At 51.0% G+C, this 21,484-nt stretch overlaps 1 protein-coding gene across 1 annotated transcript in view; it reads left to right on the plus strand.

Annotated features, from left to right (window-relative positions):
* Nucleotides 1–20,924, plus strand: part of DDR2 (discoidin domain receptor tyrosine kinase 2) — an 89,665-nt gene extending 68,741 nt beyond the window's left edge. The window contains 5 exon segments of the mRNA XM_065554773.1: nt 760–951; nt 1,921–2,155; nt 16,042–16,054; nt 16,057–16,190; nt 18,529–20,924. Of these exon segments, the coding sequence (XP_065410845.1) occupies nt 760–951; nt 1,921–2,155; nt 16,042–16,054; nt 16,057–16,190; nt 18,529–18,666 (712 nt within the window). The 3' untranslated portion in view covers nt 18,667–20,924.
* The last annotated feature ends 560 nt before the right edge of the window (nt 20,925–21,484 follow it).

Consider the following 21,484-nt stretch of genomic DNA (forward strand, 5'->3'; position numbering starts at 1 on the left):
GAACCTGTCCAGCGGCAGCTATGGAGGGGCTGTGGAAGTCAAAGCACTCTCCTTTGTCCAATGGGCAGCAAAACCTTATAGAGCTTCCTTTGTGTTGCAGAGCAGCCGCCTGAAGGGGTGGGGTTGGAGAGTAATGGCCAGGTCATCTTCCAGGCCCATGTGATCCTAGGGGAGCAGCCAGGGCCTAAGGGGTTTCCCGGGTATAAACCCCAGGAAGTGAGGCAGGAACAGGGAACAGAGTGCTTGTTAGTGAGACTCCAGGATGGTCCACAAGAGACACTGGCCTGAGAGAGCTGCCTTTTGGTGTCAGAGCCATGATGCCTTAACTAAGGTTTCTGGGAAGAGCAAGTTGCCTGTGTGCCATTTGTTACCACCTCTGACTCAGGCCATGAGTACGTTCTATGAATAACCAACTTGCCTGGGAAGTCCCTGAGTGTGCACCATCGATTGCTGCTCCAGATGGACCTGCCAGGCCCTAAAGCCTGGTGCCACATGGCAAAGGCTAGCAATATCTTCCCATTAACATCTGTCATGAGTATTAGTATACTTTGCTGTGAAAATTGTTCTTTGTGGTACTTTCCCCTGTTGTACATTGTATCATTAACTCAAGTGCCCTGCATGTTTTGCCTCTGTCCATCTGTCCCTGGGGGTCTGTGTCTCTCTGTCTGTGTGTCTCTGGGTCTGTCCATGTATGCCCACATGTGTCGGATACCTGTCCCTGTGGGCTCACGTGTGTCTGTGTGGTTTTGTTTCTGAAAGGAATGACTTTTTGAAGGAGATTAAGATCATGTCACGGCTCAAGGACCCCAATATCATCCGTCTGCTGGCAGTGTGCATCACCGACGATCCTCTCTGCATGATTACTGAGTACATGGAGAACGGCGACCTCAATCAGTTCCTATCCCGCCACGAGCCCCAGCTCCCCCCTGCCAGCAATGGACCCATTGTCAGGTAGCCCTTCCGCTCCTGTATGGGGCTCCTCAGCTATACAGGACTCTACCACTCTCACAGCATGGTGGGGCAGAAGGGCAAGACTGTGTGGGACTTTGTGGGGGATGCAGAAAGGGGAGGATATGACTGGGTAGGGGCAGGGAGAGCAGATGTGATGGGTAGAGGAGAGCAGGTGGGGGAGGGGTCACGAGAGCAGGTGTGGCTGGGTGGGAGTGGGGTTGTGAGAACTGGTGCACCTGGGTGAGGAGTAATGGTGTTGCTAAATAGGTGTTGGGGCAGAGTAGGTGTGGCTGGGTGAGTGGAAAGGGAGGACAGGTGTGGCTGAGTGGGGTGAAGAGAACAAATGTGACCAGATGGGGGCAGTGAGAGGAGGTTGGGGAGAGGGGTGTCTGGGTGGAGGTAAGGAGAGCAGGGGCTGGGGCAGAGTGGGGGGTGGCTGGGTGGGGGTAGGGAGAGCGAGTGTGACCAGGTGGAGGTGGTGAAAGCACAAGCAGGAGGAAATGCCTATTTCATTGTCGTTTCTTGGGCTTCTCCTGGTGACTCCAGCATTTTGTGCCGTTGCCCTGTTTTGGGGATGTGCCAAACCTTTGGGTAGCTGGGGCTTGGACAAGCAGGAGCTGCTGCCCAGTAGGAATCTGGTCAGGCCACTCTGCCATTCATGCCATGCTCATTTCTTACTGCCCTGCCAGTGACACACTGTCAGGGCACTCCTGTCCTGACTGGCCCTTCCAGTGCAGTGTCTAGCCAGGGCCTGCTCTCCATGATACATCCAGCAATTACCATGGGAGCTTCTGCTGTAGGCTGTTGGTGTCCAGGTTGTTGCCCCAGGGTTTGCATCGTACAAGGGCAGGCTGCTGTGAGTTGCCGAGGATGAGGTCCAGCTGCTCCTGTTTAGGTGACATCACACCCAGGTGGCTCAAGGCCTGCTCAGCAGCCTCACCTCTCCTTTGGCCTTCCCTGTCTCTGCAGCTACACTGACCTGAGGTTCATGGCCACTCAGATTGCCTCTGGCATGAAGTACCTGTCCTCTCTGAATTTTGTGCATCGGGACCTGGCCACACGCAACTGCTTGGTGGGTAAGAACTACACCATCAAGATAGCAGACTTCGGCATGAGCAGGAACCTGTACAGTGGAGACTATTACCGAATCCAGGGGCGGGCCGTGCTCCCTATTCGCTGGATGTCCTGGGAGAGTATTTTATTGGTAAGTGGAGACTTTGCAACTGCCAGGGGAACCAGTGAGAGAGATTGTGGGGACTTGGCCCCTTTCCGTAGCACTGGGTGATCATGGGGAATGGGTTTCAGTGCCCCCTGCCTGCCACCATCTCCTGATTGATCAAGGGGCAGGATGGAATCGGGGGCTCCGTGTTTACATGCGTTGTCCAGGGCATTCACTCAGTTGCTGCTGTAATCTAGTGACATCTGAGCAGTCCCAGCATGGGGAGGCATTGCAGTGTGTGGCAGAAAAGGGGAAGATGGAGCTGTAGTTGGGCTTACCCTATGAGCGTAGTTTTCCTTTACAGAAGGACTGGAGCATGTCTGGGTCCCTGTGTGAGAGATGTGCAGTATCTTTTCTTGGTGTGTTGCTTAGATCTGAATGAGAGTTGTGCTGCTTTTCTGTAGATTTGTCAATAAGTGGGTGCAGCTAAAAGCTTGGCTTGATAATTACAGCAGTTAGATGGTACTTTACCTGTTTGGGCTGCCATGCGAGGACTGCAGCTGGTTGCCTCCTGCGGGGCATTTTGCCTGTAGCAAGACTATCCCTGAGACAGGACCTTGCCAAGTGAGCTCATTATTTGAAGTCACCTCCCACTTAATCCCAGCCCTCCAGCTCCATGGCTCTGTGACAGCTACCTGGGAAGGGTGGAGACTGTTCTCCTCTCTAGTCACCCAGAAGCAATGGAAGATAATAGGCATCTACACCAGCCATAGCCTGTTGGAGGTATGAGAGTGCTGACGGAAGGGGATCTGGGGTGCACTGCACTCTGTCCATTCTCACTGGCCTCATGGCCCTTTGAAGATTATCCCAAATTGGTGCATGTTAGAACAGCTCTTAGTGAGGGGCTAAAGTCCCATTTGCCTTCCACACACAGTTGTGCTGCACTGAGTGTGTGTTCACTGGGTGACAGCAGTCTGCATTTGCATGGCTTTGTCTCTATACTGCGGCCTCATGAGAGAAAGGGACTGTCTCATGGAGGGAGAGGGGGTGTCACATAGAAATGGACATCTTTATACTGGCACTGAATGAGGAGGAAAAGGAGAATGCCCTGGGTCAATTGGCTGCACTTTGATAGCATTATGCTGAGAGGGACCAGTGACTGCTTTGATTACAAACCCCTCTGAGCCGGGGCATTACTGCAGCCTGCAGTTACCAGAAGTGTCAGGATGAGCTAATCAGAAGCCCCACTCCCCAGGACAACAGGGGGTTGTGAGCCCTCCCAGGAATAGAGTGGACTGGTGGGTAGAGGCTTTTGCAAAGTATTGTTTTGGGTGTGGGAGGGAAGGCAGAACACACAGAAACTGAGAACAAATAAGGACAAAGAGAGAGGCAGGCAGAGGCAAAAAACAAAAAATCCAAGCAATAGCTGGTGAGCCCAATGTGACCTGCAAAAAGCTAGTGAGAGAGCTTTTGGGTTTGCTCTCTAAAGAGGCTTGGGGCTGTAAGCTGGGAAACTGCTCCTCTTATTCTTGACGCCTTCTGTGCTCATAGAAGCAGGATTTTGTGCATTCCTTGTAAATAAACAAAAGTGCATCATAGAAAATTCCAGACTCCATGAATTCCTACTTCTCCAGGGCCCTGAACTCTGACTAGCCACAGAGGGTGAAACAGAGGGACATCACTGCCACCCACACCACAACACATGACAGGGCCCAGGCATGCATAACAAAGCTCCAGCCACCAGGCCACTTGCTCAGGGTAGAACTATCTGGTCAGTTTTGTGACTCTGTTTTGGGAGATGGATGTTATCATGGGTTGGATCAAGGGATTAGAATTGTTACTTTTGTTTGCTTGTAACCTTTATCTGGGGTTAGCACGGAGGAGATCCACAAGCCAAAATAAGAAATAAACCTGATAGCGTCTAATTAAACATTCCCTATCCAAATTATTTCTTCTAGGTATGGAAGATACTTTTTCATACCTGGTTCAAACCTTACACAGCATTTCTGCTTATAGCATTGCTGCTCCATGTCCCTGCAGCCCAGAGAACAATAGACAAAGAGAAAATTTCTTTCCCAAATTTAAAAGTTCTAGCCTTCCCATTGGCTCTTTTGGTCAGATGCCCACTCCTTTTCTTTTACCTGTGGGCTTGTTAACCCTTTACAGGTAAAGCAAGCAGAGAACCGCTACAAGAGGGATTTTACAGCTAACAGGCTGGCTGGGTGTCCATCAAAGGGAGCTCCCCCACCCCTGCACACACTTCATTTATCACAGCCTGACAGGCAGATCCTGGCATTTCTCATTCAATGCTTGTGTTGATCTATGTGATGGGTATACAAATCCCACACTGGCATGGAAGGGGTTAAAAGACAGTGCTGGGCCCAGCTAGCCCCACCCCGCCAACTTGAGACAGCCCAGCTGGGGAAGAGTACTGGAGACACCTCCCTGAAATACTATGACTGTGTGCTGATCCCAGCTGGGGCTGACAGTTCTGCTTCCTTTTTTCTTTTTCCTTACCCAGGATCAGAAGCAAAGGGAGCAGTGGCAGGAAGTGTCCCCAGGGAGGGTAACTTGCCCACCCCCCGGGGTCAATGCAGATTACACTCTTAGGGTCCAGGGTCAGAGACCAGTGGAGTGGCAGGTCTGAGCTCCCCTACCGCTACCCAATGACTGAGTGGATACTAACCACTAGGCCACCCAGCCCACCAAGGACCCTACTGCTAACTATTAAGACCTATGCATAAGGCTCCCATTGCCTACACAAGTACAATTCAAGAGACTGTAGCAGACTTACCTCATAGTTTCTGCGCACTCCCCGTTGTAAAAGTTAATAAAAGCCTGGCCAAACATGTGTCCTGAAGCTTACCAGACCCTGGCTCTGATGAGTTGCTGGTGGGAGTGGGTTCACAAGGCATGAGCCCTCCCCTAGCAATCAGGGCCAGCTCCAGGGTTTTGGCAGCCCCAAGCAGCCAAAACAAAACAAAAAAAGCCGCGATCGCGATCTAAAAAAAGGCACGATCGCAATCTGTGGCGGCAATTCGGCGGGAGGTCCTTCACTCCCTGGCGGAGTGAGGGACCATCCGCCGAATTGCTGCCGAATACCTGGAACTGCCGCCCCTCTCTGGAGCGGCCGCCCCAAACACCTGCTTGAGGAGCTGGTGCCTGGAGCCGGCCCTACTAGCAACTTAATGTCACCAGCCCTGGAGAGATGAAACCTCTGGACCAGGAGAGAGATGCCCAGCAGTGGTTTTGTTCATGTGACATGGAGCAAAACAAGGTGTGATTTCTAATGCTCAGGGTGATCGACCACCGGAGCAGCTCACTTAGGGCTGTGGTAAATGGGTCTCATTCCGAAAGATCTGCTGTAGCTCAGTCACAGGCTATTGAACTCCAGGCAGGGATCTCTCACCTGTGAAGCTCAGATGAGCTGGGTCATGATGGGGCCCTCCTGGCCTAAAGATCTGTGAAAAGAGGGAGAAGGAGGGAAGAGCTGAGGTTGGAGAAAAACGTAATTCTGTTGGACGGGTGCTCTAAGAGCTATGTACCCCAATTCCATTCAGCTCTCTCTCCCTCTGCAAATAGGAGTTCCACATGCAGATTGTGATGCTGGCAAACCAGGTGTCAGCTCAGGTCAGAACCCCAAGCCAGTTCACTTGTGTGTTAGTAGATCAAAGTGTTAGATGTGTCCTCAGATTTTAAACTTCATGAAAACTAGTGGAATGTTACATGTATCATTTTCACGTATCTGTTCCTGTTGTAATGTAAAAGCAAACATTTACATGGTGTATATCCTGAGACTAAATAATCCACCCAAGAAATCTTGTGAAATGCTAATGAAGGACTTAAGGACTTTAACAGAAAATGCTAATTTCAAAGCAAATTATGCATGATGGTCAGAGGTCAAAAGGCTAAGTGCTTTCTTCACTCATCCTCATCAGAGGAAAAGTTCACATGGGTAGAGAGGCCCCAGCTGGAGTATTGTGTCCAGTTCTGGGTACCACATTTCAGGAAAGATGTGGACAAACTGGAGAGAGTTCAGAGAAGAGCAACAAAAATGATTAAAGGTCTAGAAAATATGACCAATTAGTGAAGATTTAAAAAATTGGGTTTGTTTAGTCTGGAAAAGAGAAGACTGAAAGGGGACATGATAACCTTTAACATACTTGAAAATTGTTATTACAAGGAGGAGGGAGAAAAACTGTTTTTCTTAACCTCTGAGAATAGGACAAGAAGCAATGGGCTTAAATTGGAGCAAGGGAGGTTTAGGTTGGATATTAGGAAAAACTTCCTAACTGTCAGGGTGGTTAAGCACTGGAATAAATTGCCTAGGGACGTTATGGAGTCTCCATCATTGGAGATTTTTAAGAGCAGGTTAGACAAACACCAGTCAAGAATGGTCTAGATAATACTTAGTCATGCCATGAGTGCAGGGGACTGGACTAGATGACCTCTCGAGGTCCCTTCCAGTCCTATGATTTTATGATCTTGCTTTCTGGTGTGAAGAAATTATAAATATGGATTCAAAGAAAGATCCTTTAATCTCTGGATTGTTTGGATTCTAACAAGGCAGAATAACTAGAGATAGAGAGAAAGATTGAGATCCCCAGAATTATTAGTAAAATTAGTTGAAACAATAGTAAAGAATAAAATTGTCAGACACAGAGAAGAACATAAATTGTTGGTCAAAAGTCAACATGGTTTCTGTAAAGGGAAATCATGTCTTCCTAATCTATTAAAGTTCTTTGAAGGGGTCAACAAACATGTGGACAAGGGGGATCCAGTGGACATAGTGTACTTAGATTTCCAGAAAGCCTTTGGCGAGGTCTCTCACCAAAGGCTGTTACGTAAATTAAGTTGTCATGGGATAAGAGGGAAGATCATTTCATGGATTGAGAACTGGTTAAAAGACAGGGAACAAAGGGTAGGAATAAATGGTAAATTTTCAGAATGGAGAGGGGTAACTAGTGGTGTTCCCCAAGGGTCAGTCCTAGGACCAATCATATTCAACTTATTCATAAATGATCTGGAGAAAGGGGCAAGGTGGCAAAGTTTGCAGATGATACTAAACTGATCAAGATAGTTAAGACCAAAACAGACTGTGAAGAACTTCAAAAGGATCTCACAAAACTAAAAGTTTCAGAGTAGCAGCCGTGTTAGTCTGTATCCGCAAAAAGAAGAACAGGAGGACTTGTGGCACCTTAGAGACTAACAAATTTATTAGAGCATAAGCTTTCGTGGACTACAGCCCACTTCTTCGGATGCATATAGAATGGAACATATATTGAGGAGATATATATACACACAGACAGAGAGCATAAACTCCCACCTGTTTATGCTCTCTGTCTGTGTGTGTATATATATCTCCTCAATATATGTTCCATTCTATATGCATCCGAAGAAGTGGGCTGTAGTCCACGAAAGCTTATGCTCTAATAAATTTGTTAGTCTCTAAGGTGCCACAAGTCCTCCTGTTCTTCACAAAACTAAGCGATTGGGCAGCAAAATGGCAAATGAAATTTAATGTAGATAAATGTAAAGTAATCCACATTGGAAAAAATAACCCCAACTATACATACAATATGATGGGGGTTAATTTAGCTACAGCTAATCAGGAAAGAGATCTTGGAGTCATCGTGGATAATTCTCTAAAACTTCCATGCAGTGTGCAACGGCAGTCAAAAAAGCAAACAGGAGGTTAGGAATCATTCAAAAACGGATAGAGAATAAGACAGAGAATATCTTATTGCCCTTATATAAATCCATGGTACTCCCACATCTTGAATACTGCATACAGATGTGGTCCCCTCATCTCAAAAAAGATATATTGGCATTAGAAAAGGTTCAGAGAAGGGCAACTAAAATGATTAGGGGTTTGGAATGGGTCCCATATGAGGAGAGATTAAAGAGGCTGGGACTTTTCAACTTGGAAAAGAGGAGACTAAGGGTAGGGTGACCAGATTACTGACATGAAATATCGGGACGCGGGGGGGAGAACGGAGCAAAAAAACAACAACAACAAAAAAAGTGTGTGTGTGTGGGGGGGGGGGGGGAGAAGGCGTTTTGCAGGTGCCGGGGGAATTAGCAGGCCCCGGGCACATGTGGGGCGTCCCACCGCCCCGTAGGGAAGGAGCTGCTGGAGCGCAGCCAAGTGGGAGAGGCGCGGGGCTCCGAACCCCGGCAGCGGCAGGGGAGAGCGGCTCAGGGCCGCGCAAAGTTTATTGGCTGGGGGGGGTGGGAGGACCTCAGACTGCTCCTTGCCCTGCCCTGTAGGGGGGGTAGCGTCCTCACCCCGCACCAGCATGTTCCGCCAGCCGCCGCAGGCCAGGTAAGGATCTGAGTCCCCTCTCCCCGCTCGTCCTGGCTCCTCAGCTGAGCGGCATTCCTTCTCCCTCCCAGGCTTGCAGCTGTAATGCCGGCGCAAGCCTGGAGGGGAGGGGGTGATGGCCGGCTTCCAGTTCCTGGAGCTGGAAGCACCAGGCGGGCAGGCAAGGGGGCTGCTCCCAGGAGGGAGACGGGGGGGCTCAGCTGAGGAGCCAGGACAGGGTGGGAGGGGAGGACTCGGCTCCTTACCACCCCCCTACAGGGGCGAGGACTGGCCGGGGTCCACCCCGAGCCGATAAACTTTACATGGCCACTCGAGTGGCCCCGAGCCACTCTCCCCCGCCGCTGCTGGGGTCTGGAGCCCTGGAGCCCCCCATCTCCCTACTGGGGGAGCAGCCCCCTTGCCCGCCCGGTGCCCGTACTCACCAGCTCCAGGAACTGGAAGCCAACCACCACCCCCTCCCTCCCAGCTTGCCGCCATTACAGTGGCAAGCCTGGGAGGGAGGAGGAATGTCACGTGGTTGGGGAAGAGGCGGGGCCAGGGCGGGGATTTGGGGAGGGAGCTGTTGCGGAGTGTGGGGGAGTCAGGGCCCTGCACCCCTCTTCCCGAGATTCACTGCGACTCTCAACCAGCCAGTAAAGCAGAAGGTTTATTTAAGGACAGGAACACAGTCTCAAGCAGAGCGTGTAGGTACGACCAGACCCCCTCAATTAGGTCCCTCTGGGAGGTTCAGGGAGCTTAGACCCCAGCTTGGGGTTCCCTGCGTTGCACCACCCAGCCCAAACCGAAACTAAACTCAAAACTCCTCCTGCTGCTCCTCTCCTTTGTTCAGTCTCCCGGGCAGAAGGTGTTAATTCTCCCCACCCCCGTTCCTGGCTCAGGTTACAGCTCAGGTAGCTTCCTTCAAGGGAAGTCCCCCCTCCTCACTGCAATCCCCCTGCAACATTCCCAGGTCAAATCTGCCCTGCTCCCTGCTCTGTCACATCTCTCCCCCCTTCGAGACTGAACTGAGCGGGGTCACTCTGACCAGTGACCTGGGGAAGTTCAGGGCTCCCTCTCCGGGACAATGCGTCCGCTATCAGGTTGTCACGTCCCTTCACATGGACCACGTCCATGTCATAATCCTGCAGGAGCAGGCTCCATCTCAGGAGCTTGGCGTTGGCTCCTTTCATCTGGTGCAGCCAGGTCAGGGGAAAGTGGTCGGTGTGCACGGTGAAGTGATGCCCAAAGAGATATGGCTCTAGTTTCTTGAGGGCCCACACCATGGCCAGGCATTCCTTCTCGATGGCCGCGTAGTTCTGCTCCCGGGGTAGCAACTTCTTGCTCAGGTACACGATGGGGTGTCTCTCCCCCTTTTCATCCTCCTGCATTAACACCGCCCCCAGTCCTGTGTCTGAGGCGTCGGTGAACACCATAAAGGGCTTGTCAAAGTCTGGGTTTGCCAGAACTGGGCCACTGACCAGAGCCTCCTTCAGCGCCCGGAGAGCCTCCTGGCACTCCTCGGTCCAGACCACTTTGTCTGGCTTCCCCTTCTTGCACAGCTCAGTGATGGGGGCGGCTATGGCGCTAAAGTGGGGCACGAACCTCCGATAGTACCCTGCCATCCCAATAAAGGCTTGGACCTGCTTTTTGGTCTGAGGAACGGGCCAGTCTCTGATCACCTCCACTTTGGCTGGTTCCGGCTTTAGGCAGCCGCTTCCCACCCGGTGGCCTAGGTAGGATACCTCAGCCATCCCCACCTTGCACTTCTCCGGTTTTACGGTCAGCCCAGCCTTCTGGAGTCGGTCCAGCACTTGTCTAACCTGGGATATGTGGTCCTCCCAGGTCTGGCTAAAGACACAGATGTCATCGATATACGCCACGGCAAAACTCTCCATCCCCCTCAGTAGCTGATCCACCAGGCGCTGGAAGGTGGCCGGCGCTCCCTTGAGGCCGAAGGGCAGGGTCAGGAACTCATAGAGCCCCAGAGGGGTGACAAAGGCCGATTTCAGCCTGGCATCTGCATCCAGCGGCACTTGCCAATAGCCCTTTGTAAGATCCATGGTGGTAAGGTACCGAGCACCTCCCAGCTTGTCTAGGAGCTCGTCCGGCCTGGGCATGGGGTAGGCATCGGCTACAGTGATGGCATTGAGCTTCCGATAGTCCACACAGAACCGGATCAACCCGTCCTTTTTGGGGACCAGCACCACCGGCGAGGCCCAAGGGCTGGAAGACGGCTGGATCACCCCCAAAGCCAGCATGTCATTGACCTCTCTTTCCAGGTCCTGAGCAGTTTTCCCTGTGGCTCGGAAGGGGGAGCATTTTATAGGCGGGTGCGATCCTGTCTGCACCCGGTGGACAGTCAGATTAGTGCGTCCAGGCTGGTTGGAAAACAGCTGTTGGTACAGATGCAGCACCCCTCCGATCTCAGCTCGCTGGGCAGGGGTTAGCCGATCAGAGAGGGGAATTGCTTCCAGGGGGAAGCCAACTCTTGTCCCAGGGAATAGATCTACTAAAGGGTCATCTCCCTGCCCCTCCCAATGTCCACACACGGCCAACACCATATTCCCCCTGTCATAATATGGCTTCATCATATTCACATGGTACACCCGGTGGTGGTGTGCCCGGTTTGACAGCTCCACCACATAGTTTACCTCGTTTAGTTGCTTGACAACCTTGAAGGGCCCTTCCCAGGCGGCCTGGAGTTTGTTTTTCCTCACGGGGATGAGGACCATCACCTGATCCCCAGTGGCGAAGGCGCGGGCCCGTGCTGTGCGGTCATACCAGACCTTCTGCTTCCTCTGGGCTCTGGCCAGATTCTCCCTGGCCAGGCCCATGAGCTCGGCAAGTCGTTCCCGGAAGGTCAGGACATACTCCACCACCGACTCTCCGTCAGGAGTGGCCTTCCCCTCCCATTCGTCTCTCATCAGGTCCAGGGGCCCCCTTACCCGCCTTCCATATAGCAGTTCGAAAGGCGAAAACCCGGTAGACTCCTGGGGTACCTCCCTGTACGCAAACAGCAGGTGAGGTAAGTACTTGTCCCAGTCCTGCGGGTGCTGATTCATAAATGTTTTCAGCATCATTTTTAGCGTCCCATTGAACCTCTCCACCAGCCCGTTGGATTGGGGGTGATATGCTGAGGCCCAGTTGTGCCGGACCCAACATCTCTCCCACAAGCACCGGAGTAGGGCCGACATGAAGCTGGACCCTTGGTCCGTCAAGACTTCCTTGGGGAACCCCACTCGGCTGAAAATGGTCAGCAGCGCATCCGCCACAGTGTCTGCTTCGATGGACGATAAGGGCACTGCCTCGGGGTAGCGGGTGGCGAAATCTACCACCACCAGGATGTATTTCTTCCCAGACCGGGTCGTCTTGCTGAGAGGTCCCACTATGTCCATGGCCACCTTCTGGAAAGGCTCCTCTATGATGGGCAAAGGTCTCAATGCTGCCTTCCCCTTGTCCCGGGCCTTTCCCACCCTCTGGCAGGGGTCACAGGATCGGCAGTACTGCCGGACGTTGGTGAAGACCCCGGGCCAGTAAAAGTTCTGTAGCAGCCTCTGCCTGGTGCGCCGGATCCCCTGGTGCCCTGCGAGAGGGATGTCATGGGCCAGGTACAGTAGCTTGTGGCGAAACTTCTGGGGAACCACCAGCTGTCTCCTGATCCCCCACGGCTCCACTTCCCCTGGGGGAGCCCACTCTCGGTACAGGAACCCCTTCTCCCACAGGAACCTCTCCTTGCATCCTCTCCTCATGGTCTGTACCACACTGAGGTCAGCCAGGCACCTTAGCTTCCGCAGGGAGGGGTCCTTCTGCAACTCGGCCTGGAACTCGGCGGCTGGGGAAGGGATGGGGACCTGCTCCCTCTCGTCGGCTGGGTCGGAAGCCCCAGCCACCCCGAGGCCTGTCCTTGGGTGTTCCCTCCCCACCCGGGAAGGGTTCGGTGCCTCCGGTGGGACATCCTTCCCAAGGTCAGGGCGTAGTGCCCCTCGCCGGCTCTGGCTACGGGTCACGACTAAGGCGGTCTGGGGGCTGCTTGGCCAGTCCTCTAGGTCCCCCCCCATCAACACCTCAGTGGGCAAATGGTGGTGCACTCCCACGTCCTTGGGGCCCTCCTTGGCCCCCCATTTCAGGTGTACCCTCGCTACGGGAACCTTGAATGGGGTCCCGCCCACCCCGGTCAGGGTCAGGAAGGTGTTGGGCATCACCCGATCTGGGGCCACCACCTCGGGCCGGGCCAGTGTCACCTCTGCGCCCATGTCCCAGTATCCATAAACTTTCTTCCCATCCACCTCCAGGGGAACAAGGCACTCGCTCCGCAGGGACAGCCCCGCGCCAACCCTGTAAACGGAGAACTTTGAATCCGGAGCATCTGGCCCCCCAGAGAAGCTGGCCTGGGGCCCTTCTCTCTCTTGAGCAGTTGATAAGCTGCCAGCCCCTCTTGCGTGAGAAGCCTGCCCCTCGTCCGTCTGGGCCTCTACCAAGTTAACCCGGTGCGGGTTCGGTCTGCTCAGTCTGTCCTTGAGCTTGGGGCACTGGGCCCGAACGTGGCCTCTTCGGCCGCAGTAATAGCAGCTCATGTCCCGTGGGTCCCCTCGAGCCGGTCGGTTGTCCCTGACGCTGGGCATTCCCCGTGGGAGGGGATTCCCCATATTCCCCCTTTGGGAGGTCCCAGGGTGACTCTCTCTCTGCATCGCGGCGGGCCTGTTCCTTTGGGGCTCCTCCCTGCCACCTCCTGACCGGCTCTTTACAAACTCATCAGCCAGCTGCCCTGCGTGTCGCGGGTTCTCTGGCTTTCTGTCCACCAACCACAGCCTCAGGTCGGATGGGCACCGCTCATACAGTTGCTCCAGTACCAGCAGTTTAATCAGGTCCTCCTTCGTCTGGGCCCCACCAGCCCACTTGCTGGCGTATCTTTCCATGCGGACGGCTAGTTGCAGATATGAGATCTCAGGGGTTTTATCTTGACTCCGGAACCTTTCCCGGTACATCTCAGGAGTCAGCCCAAACTCACGTAGCAGGGCCTTTTTGAATAGTTCGTAGTCCCCTTTCTCTGCCTCTCCCAGTTGGCGGTACAATGCCACGGCTTTGGGGTCCAGTAAGGGGGTAAGGACCCGGAGTCTGTCCGCGGGATCAACCCGGTGCAGCTCGCAGGCCGTCTCAAAGGCCTCCAGGAAGTCATCCATGTCCTCCCCCTCCTTGCGTGGGGCCAGGATGCACTTATCAAAGCTCCGTGCAGTCCTGCAGTCCTCACTCACCGCAGCCGGGGGATCGCTGCCCTTCAGTCTCTCCAGTTCCAGGTCATGCTGACGCTGTCTCTCATTCTCCTGTCTCTGTCTCTCTTTCTCCTCCCGTTCATGCTGACGCTGTCTCTGTTGTTCACGATCCTCCAGCTCTCTCAGTTTTAGCTTTTTTGTCCCATTCCAGCCAATTCCGCTCCACGGATGCCGAACGTCGCCGGGAGGATCCTCTGCTGGCCGGCGAGCTTCGCCGGGAGGGTCCCCTGCTGGCCGGGGGGGTCCCGGCGCCTTCGGTATTTGCTGGGCTCCTCCCCACCCTTCCCCTAGGCATAGGAAGGAGGGGTCTCGGGAAGCCCTCAGCAGCCGGCTGACCACTCCCAGCTGGGACAGACACTGGTGCCTGCGCTGCATTTGCCAGGCTGCTTCCCTGAGACACAGGGATCAGTTCATTCGCGCGATCTTCCGCCTCCAGCCGGGCAATGAGCTGTTCTTTGGTGAGCCTCCCAATGCACAGCCCCCTCTGCTTGCACAGCTCCACCAGGTCGCTCTTAAGCCACTTGGCATACATCTTCCTGCTGGCCACTCACCGGCCTGTGTGCTCACAGCTCCCCACAGTTCCCAGGGGGCCCCTGAGTGTGCCAGCCCTTCTCGAGGTCACCACCTCTCTGCCAGGGTTGAGCTGCAGACTCCTTCGCCCCTGGGACCACTCGCTGCGATCCCCCCGGGGGACCCTGTTACTGCAAAAGTCCTTCTCGCTGGTCACACACTCCCAGGGGTAATAACTGTCTCTCTCTCACTCTTCAGCACGCCTGGTCCCCGTCAATCCCCCTTCGTTTTACTGCTCCCCAGTCACTTACTGCAGGAAGCGCCATCCACGGGGTGCAGTAGATCCCGCCGCTGCCACCAGTTGTTGCGGAGTGTGGGGAAGTCAGGGCCCTGCACCCCTCTTCCCGAGATTCACTGCGACTCTCAACCAGCCAGTAAAGCAGAAGGTTTATTTAAGGACAGGAACACAGTCCTCAAGCAGAGCGTGTAGGTACGACCAGAACCCCCTCAATTAGGTCCCTCTGGGAGGTTCAGGGAGCTTAGACCCCAGCTTGGGGTTCCCTGCATTGCACCACCAGCCCAAAACCGAAACTAAACTCAAAACTCCTCCTGCTGCTCCTCTCCTTTGTTCAGTCTCCTGGGCAGAAGGTGTTAATTCTCCCCACCCCCGTCCTGGCTCAGGTTACAGCTCAGGTAGCTTCCTTCAGGGAAGTCCCCCCTCCTCACTGCAATCCCCCTGCAACATTCCCAGGTCAAATCTGCCCTGCTCACCTGCTCCGTCACAGGAGGCAAATGGGGGAAGAAGGGGCGGAGTCGGGGTGGGGGTAGAGCGAGAGCCCTTACAGGAGGGCAAAATTGCCTGTTTGTCCAGTGTCCCGAACTGCACATCAGTCGGACCTGGACAAAACAAAGCAAATATCGGGACAGTCCCGATATAATCGAGATGTCTGGTCACCCTAAGTAAGGGAGATATGATAAAGGTATATAAAATCATGAGCAGTGTGGAGAAAGTGAATAAGGAAAAGTTATGTACTTGTTCCCTAATATAAGAACTAGGGGCCACCAAATGAAATGAATGGGCAGCAAGTTTAAAACAAATAAAAGGAAGTTTTTCTTCACACAGTGCACAGTCAACCTGTGGAACTCCTTGCCTGAGGAGGTGTGAAGGCTAGGACTATAACAGGGTTTAAAAAGAGAACTAGATAAATTCACGGAGGTTAAGTCCATTAATGGCTATTAGCCAGGATGGGTAAGGAATGGTGTCCCTAGCCTCTGTTTGTCAGAGGGTGGAGATGGATAGCAGGAGAGAGATCACTTGATCATTACCTGTTAGGTTCACTCCCTCTGGAACACCTGGCATTGGTCACTGTCAGTAGACAGGATCCTGGGTTGGATGGACCTTTGGTTTGACCCAATATGGCCATTCTTATGTTGTTCTGAGCGATTTTTTTGGGAAACTGGCAGATTACTACATCTCTGCTACCATTTGGGGGCAGACCTGGGCAGGAAGAGGTGGGGCAGGAGTGGGGCCTTGCGGGGAAGGGGTGGAGAGGGGGAAGGGCCCTGGGGTAGAAGCCAGGGGGTCGAGCATTCCCAGCACTTTGGAAAGTTGGTGCCTGTGGCTACACCAGACAGCATGGCACAGATCATGAATAAATCTGAATGTGAACAAGATCAGGAAACATGTCTTGGTGCCTCCAGTGGTTTCTGTTGTTGCCAGCTGAATGTTTTCTTTGAGATGAGGGAAGAGGAATTGGCTATGGGGGGAGCAGGGGAGAGTGTGTGTGTTTGTGTGCATGCACACACATCTGTAATCCTGAGCTTCCTATCTCTGCTTTCACCCATAGGGAAAATTCACTACAGCAGTGATGTCTGGGCTTTTGGGGTGACACTATGGGAGACCTTCACTTTTTGCCGAGAGCAACCGTATTCCCAGCTGTCAGATGAACAGGTCATTGAGAATACCGGAGAATTCTTCAGGGATCAGGGGCGGCAGGTAGGAAATGTGGTGGGGAAATGCATCCAGGACGGGATAGAAAATAATTAATTCAGGGTCGGTGGGGAGGAACTCATTCAACATAACCAGCCCACAAAAAGCTTGGTTAAGGATAAGTTAAGCTTGAAAGTGCAATTTCTATCAAAACTTCAAAGGAAGAGCTCCATAAACTTTCAGTTTCCAATGTAAACCGAAATACAATGTTAGAGAGGCTGGAAAATTCAGCGTTAAGGTCGGTCTCACTTTAAAGACGAAAAAGGAGAGTACTGAAATGCCAGTGCAGGTTCCTCCAGAGCCCTCTCTGTGCCTAGGTTCTTTGAGAATGTCCAGAAACATAGAGGAAGTGGGACCCTTTCAGCTAAGGTGACCAAATAACAAGGGTGAAAAATTGGGATTGGGTGGGGGGCGGGGGGAGGTAATAGGATCCTAAAGAAGACAAAGCCCCTAATATTGGGACAGTCCTGGTAAAATCTGGACATCTGGTCACCCTACTTCCAGCACACACAGGGTTACGTTGTCAGTAACTTTCAAAATCAAGAGCACGATTTCCAAGACAACCTTGGCAGCTCCCCCCATCAGATCCCTTAGACTGAGCTACACCTGTGTTGGCAATAGAAACTCCCCTGGCTCCTGACTTCTTGAAGTCATCGCAGTCCACACTGCCTAGTGCCTTCCTTCTGGGAGCAGTTATACTTCATTGCTCCCCCAGGCACACTAGTTTTTCAAAGATTCCAAGGCTAGAATGGACAATTCTGATCATCTAGTCTGATCTCCTGTGTAGCACAGGCCACAGAACTTCCCCACAATAATTTCTGGAGCAGATCTCTTAGAAAAAACATCCCATCTTGATTTTAAAATGGTCAGTGATGGAGAATCCACCACAGCCCTTGGTAAATTTTTCCATTGGTTAATCACCCTCATTGTCAAAAATATATGCCCCTTGTTTCCGGTCTACAGTAGCAAAGTATCACTTAATCAGGTATATGGTACCCAAATTCTGTATCCTGAATTCTGGCTCACTGCTAATGTGCTCTGTCTGCATTCTGTGTGCTTCATTCCCACCCAACATGCACAGCAATGGCTTGGAGATGGAAACACCCATTGGCATGACATACGTTGCTGAGTATTTTCAGCATGATTCACACCCATCAGAGTCAAAGTTTCAGCCTCTCTGCAATTTCAGGCAAACATCTTTTTGGTGAAACTTTGTTGCTAAAGTTGTTTGAAATTTTTTGGCTAATAGGTTTCCTTTGGAAAATGCAGTATAATTAAAATAAGAACTTTTCACAGGAATGTGTTCATTTTGATGAAATTTTCACTGGAAAAATCTCTAAGTGAATCATTTCAGCTTTCTCATTTAATTTCAATAATGTCAAAATGTTTTGTTTCAATTTTACTGTTTTGACTTTTATATTATATTAAAATATATTATATATCTATTAAATATAATATATTTAATATTTTATATTGTTTTGACATTCAATAAGGTAAAATTATTTCATTTTAATAAAAACATTTTGATGTTTTGGAATTTCCATTTGGTGGAAAATTTAGACTTTCATTCCGATTTGGAAAGAAAACAAATATTGAAGTGTTGAAATTTCCTGCAGAATGAAAATTCTGTTTTCTGACCTGCAGTCTTTGTTGCTGCAGCTGCATACATCTTATGATAATTTCAGGCATCTGGGTTAAGGTTTGGTGAAGTTAGCATGTGTGGTGGGGTTGTGTGGTGTGTGTGTGTGTGTGTGTGTGTGTGTGTATCCAAATCAGGATTATAATGGAATGGGAGGTTTCGACTTTATTCCCCAGTCCACAAAGTTCCTTTCATTGTATTTTTTTAAAATTCCAGTGCAAACTTTTTCATTCAGTGTAACCTTCCCCTGCAGCACTGGGAGCCCAGACCCAGGCTGAGTTAGAGCATGAGCCAAAGAGTAAATAGGCTGGGAGCAAAAGACTTCATCACCATTATACCCTAGCTGCTTTTGGTGGCTCGTGCTTTCTGTGTTTGAGACATTTTGCTGGATTGGGTCTGAACCCTCTGCACTGCACAGGATTGAGCCCTAGCACGATCCTGACTACTCCCAGTGTTCAGAGGACAGTAGTAATTAGCTGGGTAATGGGATACAATCAAACCTCTGCATTCAGTGTCCCATTTCTCTAGCCCAATACATTATGCAGTTCACAATAAGTCTGGGACCTTTGGCTTTCTTTTTCTACAATGGGCACCGGCCCCTCCATAATGAGAAATCAAGTTCCCTGGCGTGAGTTTGCTCTTCTTCCAGGCTGTCTAAGTATGCCATTAACTCTCTGCTTTTGTAATGTCTGTTTTGTTTTGAAGACATACCTTCCCCAACCTGCTCTCTGCCCTGATCCTGTCTACAAGCTAATGCTCAGCTGCTGGAGACGAGACACGAAAGATCGCCCCTCCTTCCAGGAAATTCACCGCCTCCTCCAACCATCAGCCAGCGAAGAGTGACACTTTGCTTCCCTCACACGTCCTGCTCCTCCTCCCCCCCCCCCAGAAGACCCACCTGTAAAAACTGAAGCCACTTCACCTGGACTCACAACAAAACCTGGGCAGTGGGGCTTCTTCTACTGCACATTAAAAAACCACCATAAGCGGAGAAAAAAGTGAGAAGGAACCAAGCCTAAATCAGACCAAATCCATAGCTCATATGATAAGCTAACTCTGGAATGACAAAGGATGAACAAGGGTTATTGATAGATGTGGCATGTTCCTGTTTATCAGTGGATTCAGTCAAAGAGGATTCTGTTTTCCCATTTTGGAAGGGGAAAAGTAAGGTCCATGTTCTCCATGAGGAGGCTCCTCGTGCAGGGAGCGTGTGCTGGAAATGCATCTGTGGATGGGAGCACACACCAGGAAAGTGCCTGGTAAAGGGAGGGTATTTGGGGGATGTGCCTAGTGCAGGGAATGCAGGTAAGGAACACAGTGATGCAGGAGTTGCCACTAAAGCAGAGTGGGTTGTGCAATTACAAAGTGAAAACTGAACCGGTCTGGACACTTTTAGGCTTCAGACAGGCTCAACGGATTTAGCATTTGCCTGGTTTGGATTCCTCCCATCCTTGTTTGGTTACAGCCCGTTAGACAGGGGAAAGCCCAAACACATTGTGTAGTACAATGTGCCAGCTGCTGGGCTGGAATGTGCATTCTGCTGTAGGTGAACATTCCCACTGCAATGGGGGCATTGCTTTCTGAGGAGCATATGGTTTACTGCATCTGCTGCAGGACTAATGAGGAATGACAAGCCACCCATCTAGAGGACAGCAGAGGTGCCCTCTTCTGACCCAGGCACGGCCTCTTGAGAGGACCTCATGTCCCTGAGAAATGCATTCTGCATCTGCTGTTCATGCTATCAGGGTAGGGAAATCCTACAGCTACCAGATTTGTGGGGTAGGTGCTAGCTCTGCATTTCCTGAGAATCAGGGTGAGAGACGTTTTAGAACAAACATTTCATTTCAAAGGTTAAATGGCCATAATCGCCCAGTTCCCTACCCATGTATGCCCCCCCCCCCCTTGAGGTTTAATAAGTAAAGGAACAGGATGTTGCACTGCTCTGGACATCCGCCAGCACCCACCACTGCCTGCAGTAACCTTGAGTACCATGATAATATTGTTTGTTGTGAATACAATGCCTGGAGTTACCACTAATGATAGCTCCTCTCCTACCCACCCCATCTTGACACAGAAGCTCCCTTGGCATGGCATGTTCTATTCTAGGGCTTTGTCTGACTCCCAGCTGTGGTCTGGAAGGATTTCGAGCCGAAAGTACTTGGGACCAATCTAGCCATGGTTGGAGCTTCTATGAGAATGAATGTGCTCCCCTGGCATCCCCCAGATTTGGTTGCTGCATGAATGATTGGGGTCGCGTCCCTACTGGCGCTGTTTGCTCTGTCAGTTTCCAGTCAATGTACACAAAGGGGCTTGCTGATGCAATGGGTGTGAAAGTGAAACCCTTAGAGTATGGAATACACCTCTGTTTCCTACAAGGATGCCTGTTATTTGCATACACACCAGCCCTTGAAATTCAACAGAGAACACAGTTGGTCTGATACGCTCATACTGAGATGCCCAAACCTGTAGCACTGTTTCCAGTATACTATAACCTAGCATGGATAGGGCATGCGTATATGGGTGCTGTGCCTATGCTAAGTGACCATTGCAGGGACATGGGCTGTGTGAAATAGTTGTCTGCCTCACTTGTCCTGACAGCAGCTGGTATGTCAACACAGCAGCTCTATTTGCATCAGAACCATCTTGGCTATCACCACCCAGAAAGATTTGCAATTGCAGTTGTACCAATTGCCAAGGTGTCTAGAATGACTCTCAAATATGGGTGCTAACCTCCGGGCAGTCTGTTAAGAAACAAGGCAGGAACTCCAAACTCCTTGTATGTTCTGTACTTAGATTTCATCAACCAAATAACAAGTGTGAACTCCTAAACCATTGTAACAGCCTTAACTTGGAGTCATAGACAGTCCCCTCAGGCGCTCAGGGCTGTCTTGTCACCCAGGCAAGCCTGCCTCTGTGATAGATGATCCCTTACACCAAAAATCACAGCAATATTCAGGTTACTCCCAGTCCCAAAGTACCAGTCACTTACCCCAGGTCAAGTGCACCCTAGATTTCTCACTAATGATAATGTTTGTAGCCAATCCTGTAATAAACTGTCTAAAGGTTTATTAAAAGAAATAAGAGTTATTTACAAGGTTAAAGCAGGTGCCAAAAGATTATGATAGCTGCTATAATATGCAAGCTTTATATGTTCTTTAGGGCTAACCCAACTGGGGATCTTTGCTTATGTTTAGGAATCTTTACCCCTCAGAGTCCATCCAAACAGCATTTTTATTCCTTTTGCCTCTGAGTTCAAACTGATGGGACAAACATTTGTGCACGTCACCTCTTCATGGGTGTGAGGGAGCAATCAACAAGTCCACTGATGTACCACTGTGGCTTGTCTTGTGGCTGTAGATCTTTTGTTGGGCAGGAGATGACACCTCTTGTGGTACACTAGTATTTCACACTTTGGTAATGCTTCTCTCCTGCTGGTGGTGGGGGTATCCCAGTTTCATAGCAAACACTTCCATAGTTACAGAATAAATACTTAAATATTACATGGGATACAGATATTATAAGTGAGATAAGACATGCAGCATCCTACAAGCATTTCATAAAGTATAAACTAAACACATTCTTATAACTCTAATATCTGTTTTAACCGTACTAACATACAGGTGAGCCAGACTGGTTTCCAACTCTGTATTTGTCAGTGTTC

This window comes from Chrysemys picta, chromosome 8, assembly GCF_011386835.1.
Source record: "Chrysemys picta bellii isolate R12L10 chromosome 8, ASM1138683v2, whole genome shotgun sequence".
In the NCBI taxonomy this organism is placed as follows: domain Eukaryota; kingdom Metazoa; phylum Chordata; order Testudines; family Emydidae; genus Chrysemys; species Chrysemys picta.